Source organism: Eulemur rufifrons, chromosome 24 (genome assembly GCF_041146395.1).
Source record: "Eulemur rufifrons isolate Redbay chromosome 24, OSU_ERuf_1, whole genome shotgun sequence".
NCBI classification, from domain to species: Eukaryota; Metazoa; Chordata; class Mammalia; order Primates; family Lemuridae; genus Eulemur; species Eulemur rufifrons.
In genome coordinates this window covers 8,720,867-8,737,905 of record NC_091006.1, presented here as the reverse complement: position 1 = coordinate 8,737,905, position 17,039 = coordinate 8,720,867, and the positions used below count along the sequence as shown (strand labels likewise).

Genomic DNA, 17,039 nt, shown 5'->3' with positions numbered 1-17,039 from the left:
GCTGGGCCGGAGCCGGAGCCCGAGCGGCGCGGCCTGGAAGAGGCCGGAGCCCGGGGGAGGCGGCGGCAGCGGCAGCAGCGGCGGCAGCAGCGGCGGCGGGGACAGCCCGGGCAGCCCGAGCCCCGCGGCCTGGGCCTGTGCTCGGCGCCATGAGCGGCGGCGGGCCTTCGGGAGGCGGCCCTGGGGGCTCGGGCCGGGCGCGGACCAGCTCGTTCGCGGAGCCAGGCGGCGGAGGCGGAGGCGGCGGAGGCGGCCCCGGGGGTTCGGCCTCTGGCCCGGGCGGCACTGGCCTTGGGAAGCAGTCGGTCGGGGCCATGGGTGGGGGCGTGGGGCCCTCAAGCTCCGGGGGTGGCCCCAGCGGCAGCGGCGGAGGAGGCAGCGGCGGCCCTGGCGCGGGCACTAGCTTCCCGCCGCCCGGAGTGAAGCTGGGCCGTGAGTACTAGCAGTGCCCGTGTCGGGAGGTGATCGGGGATTCCAAAGCTCTTAAAACGTTGATCAGGTTCTTTCATGTGCCTAGATAGGAGCTCGAGGTCACTATTCCTCAACACTGGGATCTGAGCTCTCTTCCTCCCAGAAAAAGGGGTTTGGGGGTTACCGTCTCTTGGAGTTTAGGGTCAGAATTACTAACGCTCAAAGAAACAAGGATTACAAGTCTCTGTTCTTCCAGTATCCAGGTCTTGGGTCCTTGAGTCTTAAAAACGGGGATCTGATGTTGCCATCCATTAGAGAACAGGATCAGAGGTCATAGATGCTTGCAGATGGGCATCTAAGGTTATTGTCCCCTAAGAGAACAAGAATAAAATCACCCCCCTAAAAGGGGAATCTGCTTTTGCTCTCTTTCAGAGGATGGGGATTTGGAGTAAATATCACTTAGAAGCAGGAATTTGGGGGTCAGGGCTTTCCAAACCTGGTACTCAGATCATACTCCCTTTTAAAACACAAGGCCTGGCATCATTACTCACCCAAAATGTATAGAGCTCTATCACCAATGGTCAGAATTTATAGTTGTTGCTTCTTAGAAATAAGGATAGATTGGGAAGTCAGCATACTCTTCAAACCAAGTCCATAGTCACTGTTCTAAAACACATGGCTTGGTGGGTCATCTTTAATAAAAATGGAATGGAGGCAGAGTGGATCAGTTTCCCGCAGAATATGGATCTGAGATTATAGTTCTTTACAATGATCATTCCAGGTTATGGTGTTATTGGCTCTGAAAAGAATAGTGATATAGGGTCATCTCTCTCCAAAAGAATGTGTCACTGGCCCCTCAAAATGGATTTGGTTCAGTTCCCCAAAGAAAAGGGATTACTATCCCTTAAGAATGGCACCAAGGTACCATTCAGAGAATGGAAGTTGGGAATTGTAGCTTTCCTTCAAAGGACTGAGACAGGAATAGCCCCTTGATAATAGAGATCGGGTTCACCATTCTCGGAATTTGGTTCTTGTCTATTAGAGACCATCCACATACAGGGAGGGGTCTGGTGTTCTGGACCACACAGATGAGGAGGTCAGGTCAGTGCCTTCTCTAACCCCAAAGTACCAAAAAGTGAGGGGCAGGGAACTAGTACACATACTAGAAGAGGAGATTCATTTCTGTCACCAAGAACCAGTGGTGAAGTTACCAGTTCCACCAGGGGAGGACTTAAGAGGTCAGTATCCTCCAGGCTGTGAGAAAGGTTAGTGCTTTTCTAAAGTTGGAGTATCTCAGGGTTACTTCTTCCTTAAGAGGAAGAGGTTAGGCCAAGCTTTCCCCAAACAGGAGGGGCCAGAGGGCAGTAGGCCCAGAGTGGATGGATTCAACATCTCTGGTTGTTGGTGTCTCCCAGTATCAAGAGGGACCAGTGATTTGCTGCATCCTAGAAGTGGAAATTAGGGGTTGCCAACCCTTAGACAGCAAAGAGGTTTAGGTGTCAATATCCTCCCATTTTGGAGGAGGCAGGATTTAGGGTTCCCTGAGGAAAGAGAGGAAAGGTCACTGGGAGGGTTCCAGCAGCCACTTTACCTCAAAGAGGGGGAAGGGACAAACAGCTTTCTGCGGAGATTTCCCTTTCTCACAGCTCTGGGATGGGGTAATGGCCAGACAGGAAAGGACAGTGGATTATGTATCCCCTTTGTTCCCCAGGTGACAGTGGGAAGGTGACCACAGTGGTAGCCACCTTAGGCCAAGGCCCAGAGCGCTCCCAAGAGGTGGCCTACACAGACATCAAAGTGATTGGCAATGGCTCATTTGGGGTTGTGTACCAGGCACGGCTGGCAGAGACCAGGGAATTGGTCGCCATCAAGAAGGTTCTCCAGGACAAGAGGTTCAAGGTAGCTTGGGAGGAATGGGGACAAGGAGGTTTGGGGACTGGGCATGACTGGTGGGAGAGCCCCAGCAAGAGAGCTAGAGTCTGGGGTTTCAGAAGGATCTGAGTGTGGGCCAGAGGAGAAAGGGGGTAAAGAAAGAAATGAGAGGAGGAGAAGAAATCTCTTCTTCTTTGTGCAGACGGTGGGAAATGTGGATTCCAGGAGAGTCCAGAGCTGACATTGATTGGGCATTTGTAAGTGTAAGTGCTTTATAGGCACGTTCATGTTTAACTTATATAAAGATTCTCTGAGGGTAGGTACTGTTGTTATGCCCATTTTAAGTGTAAAGGGACAGAAAAACTCGGATAAGAGAATTGTCTGAGGTCATATAGCGTCAAGACTAGAATCTGGCCTGATTCCAAGCACTCTACTTTAACCTCTTGGTTACACTTCTCCCAGAGGAAAAAGGAAACTGGTAGGGTTGATGCAGGTGGTTCTAAAGGTTGTGTTCTGCCCAGGTGTTTGGCCAGTGCAGGACGGGATGGAGGTGCCCTGTGAGCTAGCGGAGACCCCGGGAACTAGAAGGAGATGGAGAAGATGGAAGTTGAGGAAAAATGGATGTTTGAAGGACTAGCATTTGGAGCCTAGGCTAGTCTGGATGTAGGAGGACTGAGCCTAGCTATAAGGGAGCCAGGCCAGGGCCTGGGTCTTGGCAGGGAGAACACATGGGCAGGAGGAGCTCCAGGGTGTCAGTCAGACTTTGAGTTCCAGAAGTGAGAGGGACCTGGGTGCAGGTAGTTTCTGGGCCCCAGAGGGGAATAGAGAATGGGGCCTTCTGGGAAGAGGTGAGGCCTGGAGTCTGTGGCTCAGGAACCTGTCTATGGTCCAAGGACCCAGATGCTTTGAGGGGAAGCAATAGAGAGTGGTGGGGACCAGGGTGAACTGAATGGCCACTGCTTGTCTATTGTTGCTTGTGCCACATAGGACAGCAGGCCTCATGTGGCCACATTGTCTGATTTTTCAAAAGAAGCTGAAAACTGGATTTTTATGTGAAGCCATTTGATTTTTAAATATCAGTAACAAACTGAAATTTTTAAGAAAAGTGGGCTAAAGAAAGCACACTTGTGGTCTGGGTTTAACCCAGAGGCCTTCAGCTTGTATGGGAAGGGAATGGGCTAGGGGGTGAGGGTTGGGGGATGCTCCAGAAGGGCCTAGACCTGGGGCACAGGGAGTAGCTGCCTGGCTGTATGGACGGGAATAGGGGAGTAGGGCTGTAGTGAGGGGTGCTAGGGAGGGGAGGCAGACAGAGTTGGTTGTATTCTGAGGCAGTTCTCCCTTTGCCTCCAAGAACCGAGAGCTGCAGATTATGCGTAAGCTGGACCACTGCAATATTGTGAGGCTGAGATATTTTTTCTACTCCAGTGGGGAGAAGGTGAGACCTTGGGTGGTGGGGGGCGGTGGGGGTGCTCCACCTGGACTCCACCCATTTTCCCGCCCACCTTTCCCATGAGTGCCAGTCCTCCCACGGTTCCCTACACACCTTCCTTCCCCGCTTCCTCTCCTCACAGTGCCTCATACCTCTTCTTTGCTCTCTGCAGAAAGACGAGCTTTACCTAAATCTGGTGCTGGAATATGTGCCCGAGACAGTGTACCGGGTGGCCCGCCATTTCACCAAGGCCAAATTGACCATCCCCATCATCTATGTCAAGGTAGGCAGCCAACCAGGCAGGCTGCTGCGGCCCAGGCTCACAAAGCCAGGGACTCTGGATCCTTCTGCTTTTTGTCAGTTCCTTTATCCTCCAAGTATATGTCGGTCTCTGGAAGCTCCGTGTTCCCTGCCCTTGCCCCCTGTGACCCCCAGTGATGGAGCTTGCCAAACATAGGGGAGGGCCAAGGCGAGGCCAGACTGAATCAGGGAGGCAGCCTGACCAGGGGACTGAGGAGGCTGCAAGTACCTGCTCAGGTCCCTACTGGGAGTGCAGTGGCACCAGGGGTATCGGGGTTAGCTCAGGATAAGGGGGCACGCGGTAGGGACCAAGAATGCAGAGGGGGAGCTGCTGAGGTCGGAGTCCAGGCCTTTGGCGCCTTGGTGAGGGGTAGGTGGGAAGGAGTTAGGGCTGGAGAAGGTTAGTATCCACAGAGCCTGGAATGCACCTTCATCCATCGTCTGTGCAGACTCATTCCCCATTGCCTGGCACCGTGTCCTGAGTGTTACAGATCCTCAGGAGGTGTCTGAATGAATGAATGAATGAAGCCCAGGGATGATGTGGAGAACAGAGGCTGGCGCAGCCTGCTGCATTGGAAGGAGGTGGGTGGGTTTTGTTTGTTGGAGGCTGCTTGGGGCAGCTGTTTCTGCTGACTTTAAGCGCCCCAAGCCTGGGCAAGCTGATGGGGGCTCTACCAGTGGTTGTTGCTGTTGGACCTCACCTTGGAGGGCAGTTCTCTATCCTGTGGCTACCTGCATACTGGGCCACACACTGGCGATTCCAGAGCCACCACTGACTGAGACTCAAGCCTTGCCCTTGATGAGCTTTGAGTTTGGTAGGGTAGACAAGCATTGTTACAGAAAACTATAAAACCAACTAGGTACTGTCATACCAGAGGTAGCATAGGCTATTCTGGAAATAGAGGAAGCCTCCAGCCTAGCGTGGTTTAGGAGTGAAAAGGATCAAGCAAGACTTCCAGGAGACCAGGCACAGGGCGAGGAAGTGGCATCTCTGGCTGAAGGGAACAGGAACAAGGGAGGAGGGGGCCTGGGAAGTAGCCCTGTGTGTGGTGGAGAAATTGAGCCATTATTACAGGCCAGGCCCTAGGCTAGGCCGTGGGGGATGCAGCATTGCCCAAAACTCAAAGGTGCTCTCAAGGCACTTCCATTCTAGTCAGTGGGAGGAGAGCGGCAGGGGAATGGAGTTGGAGAGGGTGCCGGCTCGGGGGAGTTTTCCCTGTCAGGTTAAGGAGGCTGAGCCCCCTCCCAGAGCCAGAGGATTTTGGTGAGGGGGAAGCTGAGTGCCTGACTCCTGCCTGCTCTATGAACGAGGCCTTCCGATGTATCTCTTACACATCAGGCTTCTGCCGGGGCTGTGATTAAAGCAGTCTTTCTCAAAACATGGTCCGAGGACCAGCACCAGCATTGGAGGGCTTGTTGTGAATGCCCCATTCTGAATTCACTGACCAGAAACTCTGGGAGTAGGGCCCAGCAGTCTCTGTTTTAACAAGTCTTCCAAGTGACTGTGGTGTACACTAAAGTTTGAGAACCAAGGGTTTCAAACAAGGGCTTCCCTGAAGCTGTAGGGCGGCAGGGAGAGTGGCCCGGAAGGGCTCTGCAGGCCGGGACGGTGGTACAGTGGTGTGTCATGTGGGAAGAGCTGGGCTAATGTCCTCTGTCCTGTGCCTGCCCCAGGTGTACATGTACCAGCTCTTTCGGAGCTTGGCCTACATCCACTCCCAGGGTGTGTGTCATCGTGACATCAAGCCCCAGAACCTGCTGGTGGACCCCGACACTGCTGTCCTCAAGCTCTGCGATTTTGGCAGGTGGGCCTGACCTGGGGCGTGCTGGGTAGCTGAAGAGGCAGGGGCGACTCCGACCCTTGCCTTGTGTTTACCCCTCCCTTCTCTTCCCACAGTGCAAAGCAGTTGGTCCGGGGGGAGCCCAACGTCTCCTACATCTGTTCTCGCTACTACCGGGCCCCGGAGCTCATCTTCGGAGCCACTGATTACACCTCGTCCATTGGTCAGAGTTAGGGAGGGTCGGGGTGGGGAATGATAGTCTTGGCAGGTTTTGAGTTCTTTCTGTGTGCTGTATGCCAGGCTTGGTGATAAAAGCTTAACATCTGTTCTTTTCCTCAGTCTGCACAAACTTGGGCAGTTGATGCTATTGTATGCTCGTTTTACAGAGGAGCAAGCTAAGGCTTAGCACTGTGAGGCCACCTTCTTCACTGCCGGGACCAGGCAGGGCTGGGATTTGAAAGCTGACCTGACTCCAGAGTCCATACCAGCTCTGGAACCTCCCAGGCAGCCTTCTGTTCTCAGCTGGGGGGAGGGGCTGGTGGTGACCTTGGGGGAACTGGGAGGCAAGGCTTTGCCACCATGAAGGTGCAGCCTGCTCCCAGGGCCTCTGTGTCTTTTCCTGTTGGAGGGGATGACAGTGCCACCTTCCAGGCATGAGGGGAAAGCTGAAATGAGGGAACGAATGTGAAAGTTTGATAGAGAACATTCATCAGCAGTGTGAGGGAATGTGTAGTCCTTAGGTATGAGCTTGTGCTGTAGGGGTCAAGGTACAGACCAGGGAGGGGTGAGGCTGCCAGGCTGCAGCTCTTCCCATTGCAGGATGAGGCTGGGAAATGAAAAAGGCAGTCCAGGACTTAAGGCTTTACTTCCCTGTGGCCCAAAGAACACAGGTGCCTGTTGGCAGGTTTGGGCCTAGTTTGGTTTGTCCTCCATGGCTAGAGGCAGAGGGAAGAACTCACTGGGGTCTCGTAGCAGAGAGAGGCCTTGAGTGCAGTGAAGTCAGGCAGGCCTGGAGGTTCAAGGTCAGGCTTGTGTTCTTAAGCTGTGTATGACCTTGGGCCAGGTGCTTCATCTCTGAGTTGAGAAAATGGAACTCCTGACACCTCTCAGGATGCCCATGAGGAATAGAAGCATTTGTGGGGTGCTGGGCTTGGTGGCCCTGCTCGCCTGTCCTTGACCCTCCCCCATTTCCCTCCAGATGTGTGGTCGGCTGGCTGTGTACTGGCCGAGCTCCTCCTTGGCCAGCCAATCTTCCCTGGGGACAGTGGGGTGGACCAGCTGGTGGAGATCATCAAGGTGAGGGCAGGGCCAGGGTAGGAAGGGGCAGGGCTGAAGGTAGGGGCCCTGTCTTAGACCCTCTCTCTCCCTACAGGTGCTGGGAACACCAACCCGGGAACAAATCCGAGAGATGAACCCCAACTACACGGAGTTCAAGTTTCCCCAGATTAAAGCCCATCCCTGGACAAAGGTGGGGCGAGGCCAGGGGCTCAGGCAGTATGGCTGAGGGGTGGGACCCCCTTGGAGGCCAACTGCCCTGATGACTTGGCTTCAGAATTATGGTTGGGAGGATTTAAACAGTTATCCAGGGATCAGTAACTTCTATCAGATTTCAGAGTTTATGGGATTTTAAAAGTTGAGGACCCACAAGTAAGTTCAAGATTCCCATTTTTTATGGTGGGGAAACTGGGCTGGCTGCTCACTCGGTATAGACTGACCCCTCCCTCAGTGGTTGTGCCTAAGTTTCCTCATTTGGAAGGTGGGTTATGGGAGGCAGGCAGCCACTCTTGCCATGGGGCACCGCGACAGTGAGATGCATGAGCATGCCAGTGCCCATGGCCTCTCACCCTCATGACTCTGTGCACGTGTCCCCAGGTGTTCAAATCTCGAACGCCGCCAGAGGCCATCGCGCTCTGCTCTAGCCTGCTGGAGTACACACCGTCCTCGAGGCTCTCCCCACTAGAGGCCTGTGCCCACAGCTTCTTCGATGAACTGCGATGTCTCGGAACCCAGCTCCCCAACAATCGCCCGCTCCCGCCCCTCTTCAATTTCAGTCCTGGTGGTGAGGGCACAGCCTGGGATGTGGGGAGTGGAAGGGGCGGCCAAAGATTGTGAAGAGCTTGGTGTTGAAGACAGGGTGGGGATCTGGGGGGGCAGGTACAAGGCAGGCCTGGGGCTTGGGGAAACAGCCCCCAGTTTCAGGGACAACCGAACCTGCTTCAGTTGTGTTCAACTGTGATCTGCCTTGTGCTGGGCTCTTTCCGGTTTTTCATTTAAAGAGTTCTATGGCTAAAAGTGTCCACAGACAGCTGGCCTTGGCAATAGCTGGGTCCCCATTTGGTGCCCCATCATCACCCTAACTGGGTCTCCAGGTGCCCTGCCTCCACCCTGACTGGGCATGTCAATTCCTGTCTTTAGAACTCTCCATCCAACCATCTCTCAACGCCATTCTCATCCCTCCTCACTTGAGGTCTCCATCGGGCACTACCACCCTCGCCCAGTCCTCACAAGGTAAGTTGGGGGCCGTCTGCTGAGGGTTAAAGCGGCATTTCTCAGCCAGAGGAGCGTGGAGCTGTTCTCACAGTTGCTGAGTTTCCTGCAGATATTTTTAAATTGGTGACATTTGGATGGCAGAGAAAGCATATTTTACAACATGTGAATGGTCACCTCTATAGGGCATTATTGCCTACATTTGTATTTAAATGCTAACTGAAAAACTAAAGAAATATGTTTGGCCTGAACAAACAAACATTGAATTTGTTGCCCACATTTAAAAACCGTGGCTATTTGGTGTAAAAATCCCGATTTCATGTTTTTCTTGGGGGAGAAAATCAGATCACACAGCAATGGCCTGCCTGTCCTCCCGACAGTAGGCAGCTAGGGCTGAGTCCAAGCTGCCCCCGCTATGCAAAGCCTGGTGCTCTGGTGTGTCAGTTGTCATCCTGGCCCTTTGGCATTTGTGTTTGCCAGCCTGGAACTAAAGTGACAGCTTTCAATTTTTAGTATGGTTTTAATATAGTACCGTATATAGTATCTTACACTGAATTCCTACTGTCGGGGGGCTGGGGTTGTCTGAAAGGCAAAGGCTAACTGTCCACTCCTTCCTCCTTCCCTTCAGCTTTAACTGAGACTCAGACCGGCTCAGACTGGCAGTCGCCCGATACCACACCAACTCTCACTAACTCTTCCTGAGGGCCCTGCCAGCCACCCTTCCACTTCCATCTGGGAGTCCCGCGTGGGGCGGGGAGGGGGCCATAGGCCATCAAGCTCCTGCCCTGGCTGGGCCCCTAGACTAGAGGGCAGAGTTAAATGAGTCGCTGTCTCCACCTCCAGTCCCTCCCTCACCAGCCTACCCTGTGGTGGGCTTTTTAAGAGGATTTTAACTGGTTGTGGGGAGGGAAGAGAAGAAAGGAAGGACAGGGGGTTGGGGGAATGAGGACCTCCTACCCCCTTGGCCCCCTCTCCTCCCCCCAGGCCTCCACCTCCTCCAACCCCCCTCCCCTCCTGTGTCCCTTGTAAATAGAACCAGCCCAGCCCCCATCTCCTTTTCCCTTCCCTGGCCTCCGGGTGTAAATAGATTGTTATAATTTTTTTCTTAAAGAAAATGTGGATTCGCACCGTCCAACCTGCCCCCCCCCCAGCTGTATCTCCCCTCCTGTCCTCTGCCCCCAAGGTCTCCTCCCTCCTCATCCCACCCTGGAGGGCTGGAGGAGTGGGGAGAGCTCCTGATGTCTTAGTTTCCACAGTAAGGTTTGCCTGTGTACAGACCTCCGTTCAATAAATTATTGGCATGAAAACCTCCTTCCTGTCTGGCTGCCTCTTTCCACTGAGGTGAGGGGGGTGCCTCAGGGGCTGTTCTAGGACCAAAACATGCTGCATCTCAGGCAGAGGAATGCCAGGAGGCCTGGGTCCCAGCCCTGGCTCAGGTGCCCAACCTTCTCAGTGCTTTAGCTTTCTCCTCTGCACATGTGGAGAGGTGCTTATCGCTGCCTGCCGGGGCCTGGGAGGAGCCCGCCCCATGACCCAGCATAAATCATCTGCTTCTGCTTAGGGAGGGAGGGAGGGAGGAATTAGCATCACAGTAGCCCGTGAGAGAGCTGGGGATCGGAGAGGTCTAGGCCACAGAGCTTAGTGGCAGAATCAAGACTTGTGTCTCAGCCCAAGCTGCTGCTGCTTCGGGGTCTGGGAGGGGGACAGTGGATGATGAGGGGTCACTTGAGCCAAAACTTAGCCTGTTTATAGTCTCTTCATTGGGTGGGCATGGCTGAGGGCAGAGCCCTAGAAGACCCTAAGCCTTCATTTCTGAGTCTTCAACAGGGCACCCACCTGGTCCACCTCTTAGTGGAAACCCTGGGAAAGCTGGGGTAGAGAGCTGGGCTTCTCCTCGTACTTTTAAAGATGGTGGGGCCATGGGCAGAAGGAAATGGTATCTCCATGGTGCCAAGCAGTAAGCATGGCCAGGAGTCCCCAGAAGTGGAAGGGGTCCGGGGAGGAGCAACTGACATGTCCTCCACTGGTTTCTGCTTTTGAATGAAAAGGGAGAAGGGTTTCAAACATGTCTCAGAGAGAGTTAAGGGACTGTTTGTGTGGGGCCTGGGCTCTCCAATCTGCTTATACCAACTGCAGGGACATCTTTATACTCTCCAGGACAGACCCTGTCCCTCCCTTGCTTAACACCATCTGGATTTCACCTTGTCTGTACAATGAATACAGAGCAAATAGACTGGCTGTTCTGGGAAAGGGGGAGACCTTCTAGGGGCCCCTTGCTCCCAGCTGCTCACACATGAGGTCACTGAGGGTGCCCCTCACCCTCCCAGCCCCACAACCCCTGCCCAGGTCTGGCCTTGTCTTCTCCCTCCTGGACCATCTGCAACCACCCACTCACCCTACTCTGACCCCCAAGGAGAATTAACACCCATTTATGAGGCCCTCCCTTCCCCTAGAACTACTCAGTCCAGCTTTCAAGGCCTTCCAAGGTCCAGGCCTCCCTCCTGGGCAACTCCCAGCCCCAGCTGCATTCTGCTTCACCTGCCTGCGCACCCTGGTTTGCAGAGGCCTGGGAGGAACCTGCCCCATTGACCTGTCATAAACCATGTGCTTAGGGAGGGAAGGATCGTTATCCTAGGTAAGCTTCAACAAAGCTGGGAATCCTTTCCTGCTCCCAAGACCTTTGATCTTGCAAGGTCCCCTCAAATCACAACTGTTCTGTGACACTGGCTGGCTTTTCCTTCTATCAGAATGAATCCTCTGATCCCCAGCCCCTGCACAGATTTCAGCTCTCAACCATTCAACCCATTTGTACTGGTTACAAATGTGGGCTTAAGGGACCTCCTGGGTTCAACTCTCACAATGCCTCTGCCTAGTTGGGAGACCTTGGACAAGTCTCTGTCCTCAGTTTTTTCATCTATACAACAGAGATAGTATTGAGATCTACGTCACAGGCCTGTTGGGATCATAGCACACACACAATGCTAAGTGCGGTGCCTGCCTCAGCTAGGCAGTCAACTGTTCACTGTTTTGTAGTTGTGAATAATTGGACAGTCTCCAAATATACCAAGAGCTCACCCTTCTCTTGCAGGCAGTGCTGTCCGCCTTGAATGTTCTTTTCCTCTTCCACTAGCAGATTCCTATTTTTTCCTCAGGGATTACCCCTTCTGACTCTGAGAGTCTGTCTGATCAGGAGTCTTTGACTTCTGATCTCCCACCATGGAGGTCTGTTCCCTGCTCTGGGATGCCACTGTCTCTGCACATCCCCACCACAGTCCTGAGAATCCCTAGGCCTGACTCATTTCTGACCCCAGCATTGCCTAGTATACGGGAGGGAGGCCTAGGACACACGAGCCATTAATAAATGAATCAATGAGACACATTCAGAGAACCAGCCATCTGTACTTGTGTGTGCTCCTCCTACCAGACTGTGCGTACCTCCTGAGGGCAGAGCCTGCGTCTGACTCATTGCTGGGGCTCCGGCATCACCCAGTCTGGAGCTAAGTGCCTGAGTACCTGTGGGTTTCCTTCCACATTGTCAAAATCGGGATGAAGTCAAGTGCCTTCCTCCACCAGGCAGAGCCCAGTCCTGGGTGCCCGAAGTCCAGGGATGGTTAAGGGCCGGGGGGACAGGCAGAGGACCTTAAGAGGTATAAGAGAGTGCCCAGCACAGACCCTGCACCTGGTCAGTGCTCAGCAGAGATTACCTGATGTTGCTGGGCACCAGGGTGATGCAGTGCAAAGAGCCTTGGCAAACCCCACTTTGCAACACAGCAGGGTGACCTGGTATAGATCATGTCGCATCTCAGAGCTTCAGTTTCCCCTCAGGCAGAGAAAGATGACAAGAGAAACCTGGCAGGGTTGTTCTGAAGTGTCAGTGGGTAAAAGAGGTCAGGGTGGGTCCTGGCACATAGTGGGTGCCAGATCAGCTTGCCAGAGGAGGGATCCTCTCTCTTCCAGAGGTATCCACACTCACTGCTGCAACCAAAACCTTATATTGTTGCTCTTCAGCTGTGTCACACGAAGGCTGTGTCCAACTGCAATAGCCCGCCCGCTTCACTGGCCCCCAGGGCAGCCTGGCACAGCTGCAGCGTGTCTTCAAGTGCCAGTGGCTGAGACGTCTCAATGATGGCGATGGTCTCCCCCAGCTCTGTGCACATGATAGTCTGCTGGGGCTCAGGGGGTGTGGCAGGAGGTGGTGACCTGGGAGGCTGCAGTGTCATAGTCCGGGCTCGAGCATGGACCCGCTGATGCAGTCGCAGGCCTGCCATGGCGCGGAACCAGCGGCCACAGGTCCCGCAGTAGTAGGGGCTCTTGTTGTAGAGACCGGTGATGGGGAGGCGGGGGGCGCGGGCAAAGGCGACCGGCCGCAGGTGCAGCCGCCGGTGCTGCTGTAGGTTGGAGCTCTGAGTGAAGCGCTTGCCACAGTCCAGGCACTGGTAGGGACGCACGCCTGTGTGGGTCAGCTGGTGGCGGCTGAGGTTGGCCAAAGAAGCAAAGGTTTTGCCACATGAGTGACACTGGAAGGGTCTCTCACCTGTGTGTGTCCGCAAGTGGTTGCGCACATGGATCAGTTTCTTGAAACCCTTGCCACACACCCCGCAGCGGTGCCGCCGTTCAGGGGGCCCATGTACCGCACGCCGGTGCCGGGAAAGCCTGGAAGCTGAGGCAAAGGACTTAGAGCACTGTGGGCAGGGCAGCTGGGCAGGTGGGGCAGGGGGCGGTGGTGGTGGGGTGGGCTCGGCTGGAGCTGGGGAGGCCGTTGCCGCCATGGGAGGCGCCCCGCTTTTGCCGGCGTGAGTGCGCCTGTGGTAGAGGAACTTGGTCATGTTGCTGAATGTCTTGCCGCAGCGACAGCGATGCAATGGGTTGGCAGTGTGGGCCCGCCGGTGGGCCACCAAGGTGAGTTCTGTGCCAAAGCCGCGGCCACAGTCTACACAGAGGTAGCGGGCTTCACCGCGGTGCAGCCGAAGGTGCTGCTCTAGCGAGGCTGCTTTCTTGAAGACCTTGGAGCAAGTCGTACACTCGTGTGTGCCACCTACATGAGCCCGCCCATGAGCCAGCAGCCGGTTTGCTGAGCTGAAGCTGCGCTGACACTGACTGCAGTGGAAGGGGTGAGTTGCTGATGCTGGGCCGCGAGATGCCCGCCGGTGTCGCCGGCGTGCCCCTGCTGAGGTCTGGTGCTGGGGACAATCCCCACAGCCCTGGGCCCAGCCAGCTGTGGACCTGTCACCTCCCATAACACCATCATCAACCTCTGCCACCACATCTTCCTCATCCTCTGTCTCTTCATCATCTTCTTCGTCCTCATCTTCCTCCTCCTCCTCCTCTAGCCCATTATGCTCTTCTTTCTCTAGGGAGTCAAAGTGGGTGCCCTGATGCTCCAAGAACTCCTCAGGGGTGGCACAGAGGGTAGAACACTCAGGACACTCGTAGGGCTCCATCTTGACTTCAGGTGGTGGAGGCGGTGGAGGCGGTGGTGTTGGGGGAGGCAAAGGAGGTAGCACTGGTGGCTCAGCTGCTGCAGCAGAAAGGTGCAGGGCCTTGCGATGAGCCACCCACAGTTCAGGCGAGGGGAACAGCACCTGGCAGTCCCCACACTGGTATTGGATCTGGCTTGCAGACTCCCGGAGGTGGGCGTCCTGGTGGGCCAGGAGCTCACAAGGGGAGAGGATGAGCTGGCTGCATTCACCACACTGGAAAGGCCCCTCCTCAGTGCCTGGCACTAGCTCTGGTGCCAGGCCAGCATCCTGGGCGGTCAGTGCCTCTTCCTCTGAGCCAGCGAACATATGCTGCTCCTGGTGCGAGAGGACTTCCTCCAGTGTGTTATAGAGGCTGCCGCATTCAGAGCACATGAACTGGTGGTGTTGGAAGAAAAGGGATGAAGCAAGGGCCTCCCCCGGTGTCATCTCAGTCACCTCGGTTGACATCTCTGTCATCTCCCCTGACATGGGTGTTGACATTTCTACTGCCCCTGGTGACATCTGTGTTGGCATCTCGGCCACCTCAGCCACCACCTCTGCCATTGTGGGGATGGCAGCCTGGAGAAGGAGGGGCGGAAGCTGGTGAGGCACTAGGAACCTGAGGGGAGAGGGGGAAATCTCATGAGTTTGCCTGCCCATCCCGTTACTTACCAGCTGCTATCAATCAAGAAGTGTTACTTCAATGTTTATGCCTCAGTCTTCGATGATTCTGTGTCTCTGAAGCCTACACACGCCCCATGGCAGTCAGGCATCTGCAGGAGAGAAAGCACTTCTCAGCCTGGCCTCTGATACTGCCCTCTTCACCCAGAGGGCCAGTCATACCGTTTCTGAGAACAGCCTTTGCCTGCTGTGTAGTTTCCTCTTTGTGCAATACCTTTCTTCCTTCTCTTACACAAACACACAGAGGTACACTAAAGTGTTTAAGAACATAGGCCCTGGGTTGGGTACAGTAGCTCACACCTGTAATCCTAGCACTCTTGGAGGCTGAGACAGGAGAATCGCTTGAGCTCAGGACTTTGAGACCAGCCTGAGCAAGAATGAGACTGTCTCTACTAAAAATAGAAAAATTAGCCGGGCGTGGTGGCATGTGCCTATTGTCCCAGCTCCTCAGGAAGCAGGAGGATCACTTGAGCCCAGGAGTTGGAGGTTGCTGTGAGCTAGGCTGACACCATAGCACTCTAGTCCAGGCAACAGAGTGAGACCCTGTCTCAAAAAAAAAACAAAAAACAAAACAAAACATAGGCCCTGGAACTAGACTGCTCTCGACTTAAATCTGAGCTCTACCACTTGTTTCCTCTCTCTGAGATTATTTTCTCACCTGTAAAACAGGCTAAAAGTAGTACTGACATGAAGTCCCTGGTATTTGTTAAAGGTTAGCTATAACCATTACTTGTAGTTTTCCAGGAAGGTTGTTTTTGGACCTTAAGTCTTTGATGCTGCTATTCCCTCTGCCAAAAAAGTTGTCTCCTCTTTCTGTCTGGCCAACTCCTACCCAGCACCTTTTGTGAGCCTTCTCTGACATCTCTACATTCTCAGGGTGGTGGCCACTCCTTCCTCCTTGGGGTTCCTCCTCCATGGGGTTCCTATGGTATCTTGTGCCACCTCTAACATAGAAAATATCATAAGCTTGGGATGGCATCTCTGTAGCCCTCACTGGACGAAGAGAGCTTATGGGTCCGATTCATTGTAGGGGCTCCAGTTATCAACAAAACCAAAGATCAGGGACAAGAATTTTAACTTTCAAACTTCATTCTATGTATCCCATCTCCTGTACTACTTGTGTCAGCTCAACCCAACGCAGGCCCCTTCACATAGCGGGGCTTGGAGTCGATTCAGCAAATGCCTGCCCCCTCCCAGGCCTGGCAGCTAATCTTGTGAATCCATCAATCTCCACCTTCTTTATCTTTTCTTCACCTCATTTGTTAGTGCCCGAGGACAGGTGGAGTTTAGCTTACAGCCCTGGATGTAGAAGTTTCTCAAATTAAGCTCCCAGAGGGCAGGGATTTTAGCCTGTTCATCACTGGGGTATTTCCAGTGCCAAGAACAATGCCTAGCACACAGTAGGCACTCAGATAGGGAATGAATGCTGCTCCCTCAGGAAGTGAGGCCCTGGGAGTTTAACTGTATTTGTGTACATTCCACTTCTACCAGACCAACTCTCCAATTAGACATGAATTCCCACAACATACAGCCCAGTATAGACCCTGCTTTCTGTTGGTGCCCAATAAATGCTCCTTGACTAAATGATTCACTAAAAGCCCAGGAGCTAAACTTTCTTTATCTACTATTTCAACTCCCTCACTAATTTTTGAGTTGCCAGGACCCTGCATACAACAGCTATTCCATAAAAGGTCTTCCTGGAATTACTCAACCTGGGGCCCAAGAGTTCCATTTTTCCTTGTTTACAGCCCCACTCCAAACAGAGAACTCCTTTCCGGCTAGGCCTGGTGCCTGCTGCAAAGCTTGCACAAACAGGCACCCAATACATGTCTCTCTAGAAGGCAGCCCGGGAGGCCTAAAATTTGCATTTTCCTCGTCTACATTCCGCTTTCCCAATCTTGGATTGCGAACTACTAGGGGGAGGAATGGGAATTTTCAAACAGCAGATCAGTAAGTCCTTCCAGGAAGGAACCCCCACCAGGGACCTGGAAGTTCAATTTTCCCGCTGCACAACCTTTTCTTCTACCAGACTCATCTCGGCAGCCGGAGAGCTCCCTGTAGGGCGTTGGGTGGGGGGCGAGATCAAGTGTAGGGTCCTGCACACCTCAGCTCAACCAACGCTCCGGAGCATACAGGAAGGAGCGCTCTCCTGCCACCCTGCGCCGCTCCCGCCCTAGAGCAGGCCCCAAGGCTTTTAGATCTCTGGCGTCCCCTTCATTCTCCCTCCGCGCTCTCTGTACGCCCAGAGCTCTCTTCCTCGGCTCACCCAGCGGTGCCCTCACCAGTTTCTCTCGCCTCCTGCAGCCCCCGCGGCTCTTGACACAGACCCTCGGCTCCAGGCTTGTGGGACCCCTCACTATCCACACCTCCCATTGGGCGGCGCCCTTACCCGTGGTGGCCAATCAGAACCGGTAGCGCAGGGCTCGCGCCCTTGCGCCTGCGTGTTGACGCTTAGGCGAGGCTCCAGGAGTTCTCCACGCACACATCTGTGCCCTGTGGGCGGGGCTTGGGGCGAGGAGAAGCGCCTGCGCAGTTCTCCCTGACCGCTCCTTTCCTAGACTCTGAAAGTTCAGCAGAAAGAAGGGGGCAGTCTGGGAGAGCGCGGGCCGGTGCAGTGGA

General features: G+C 54.3%; 2 protein-coding genes across 3 annotated transcripts; one reads left to right on the top strand and one right to left on the bottom strand.

Annotated features, from left to right (window-relative positions):
* Window positions 1-9,608, top strand: GSK3A (glycogen synthase kinase 3 alpha). The gene is made up of 11 exons (XM_069457422.1): window positions 1-432; window positions 2,123-2,310; window positions 3,635-3,718; window positions 3,885-3,995; window positions 5,687-5,817; window positions 5,910-6,016; window positions 6,992-7,089; window positions 7,166-7,261; window positions 7,666-7,852; window positions 8,209-8,301; window positions 8,909-9,608. Exons 1-11 carry the CDS (start codon window positions 150-152, stop codon window positions 8,980-8,982), a joined length of 1,452 nt encoding a protein of 483 aa, XP_069313523.1. The 5' UTR covers window positions 1-149; the 3' UTR covers window positions 8,983-9,608.
* Window positions 9,609-11,675: 2,067 nt separating this feature from the next.
* Window positions 11,676-16,764, bottom strand: ZNF526 (zinc finger protein 526). 2 transcript variants are annotated; one of them, XM_069457327.1, is made up of 3 exons: window positions 16,703-16,764; window positions 14,412-14,512; window positions 11,676-14,318 (listed from the first exon to the last, which is right to left on the bottom strand). In XM_069457327.1, the coding sequence occupies exon 3, from the start codon at window positions 14,301-14,303 to the stop codon at window positions 12,294-12,296; it is 2,010 nt and encodes a 669-aa protein (XP_069313428.1). In that variant the 5' UTR covers window positions 14,304-14,318; window positions 14,412-14,512; window positions 16,703-16,764; the 3' UTR covers window positions 11,676-12,293. The 2 variants fall into 2 exon arrangements, with proteins under 2 accessions (XP_069313428.1, XP_069313429.1); XM_069457328.1 differs by lacking the exon at window positions 14,412-14,512 and having other exon boundaries at window positions 11,676-14,358; window positions 16,703-16,747.
* Between the last annotated feature and the right edge of the window lie 275 nt (window positions 16,765-17,039).

Coding starts and splice junctions, on each gene's coding strand:
- GSK3A (XM_069457422.1), top strand. CDS start 150: ATGAGCGGCGGCGGGCCTTCGGGAGGCGGCCCTGGGGGCTCGGGCCGG. Junction 3,996..5,686: donor TCCCCATCATCTATGTCAAG/GTAGGCAGCCAA, acceptor TGCCTGCCCCAG/GTGTACATGTACCAGCTCTT. Junction 7,090..7,165: donor AGCTGGTGGAGATCATCAAG/GTGAGGGCAGGG, acceptor CTCTCCCTACAG/GTGCTGGGAACACCAACCCG.
- ZNF526 (XM_069457327.1), bottom strand. CDS start 14,303: ATGGCAGAGGTGGTGGCTGAGGTGGCCGAGATGCCAACACAGATGTCA.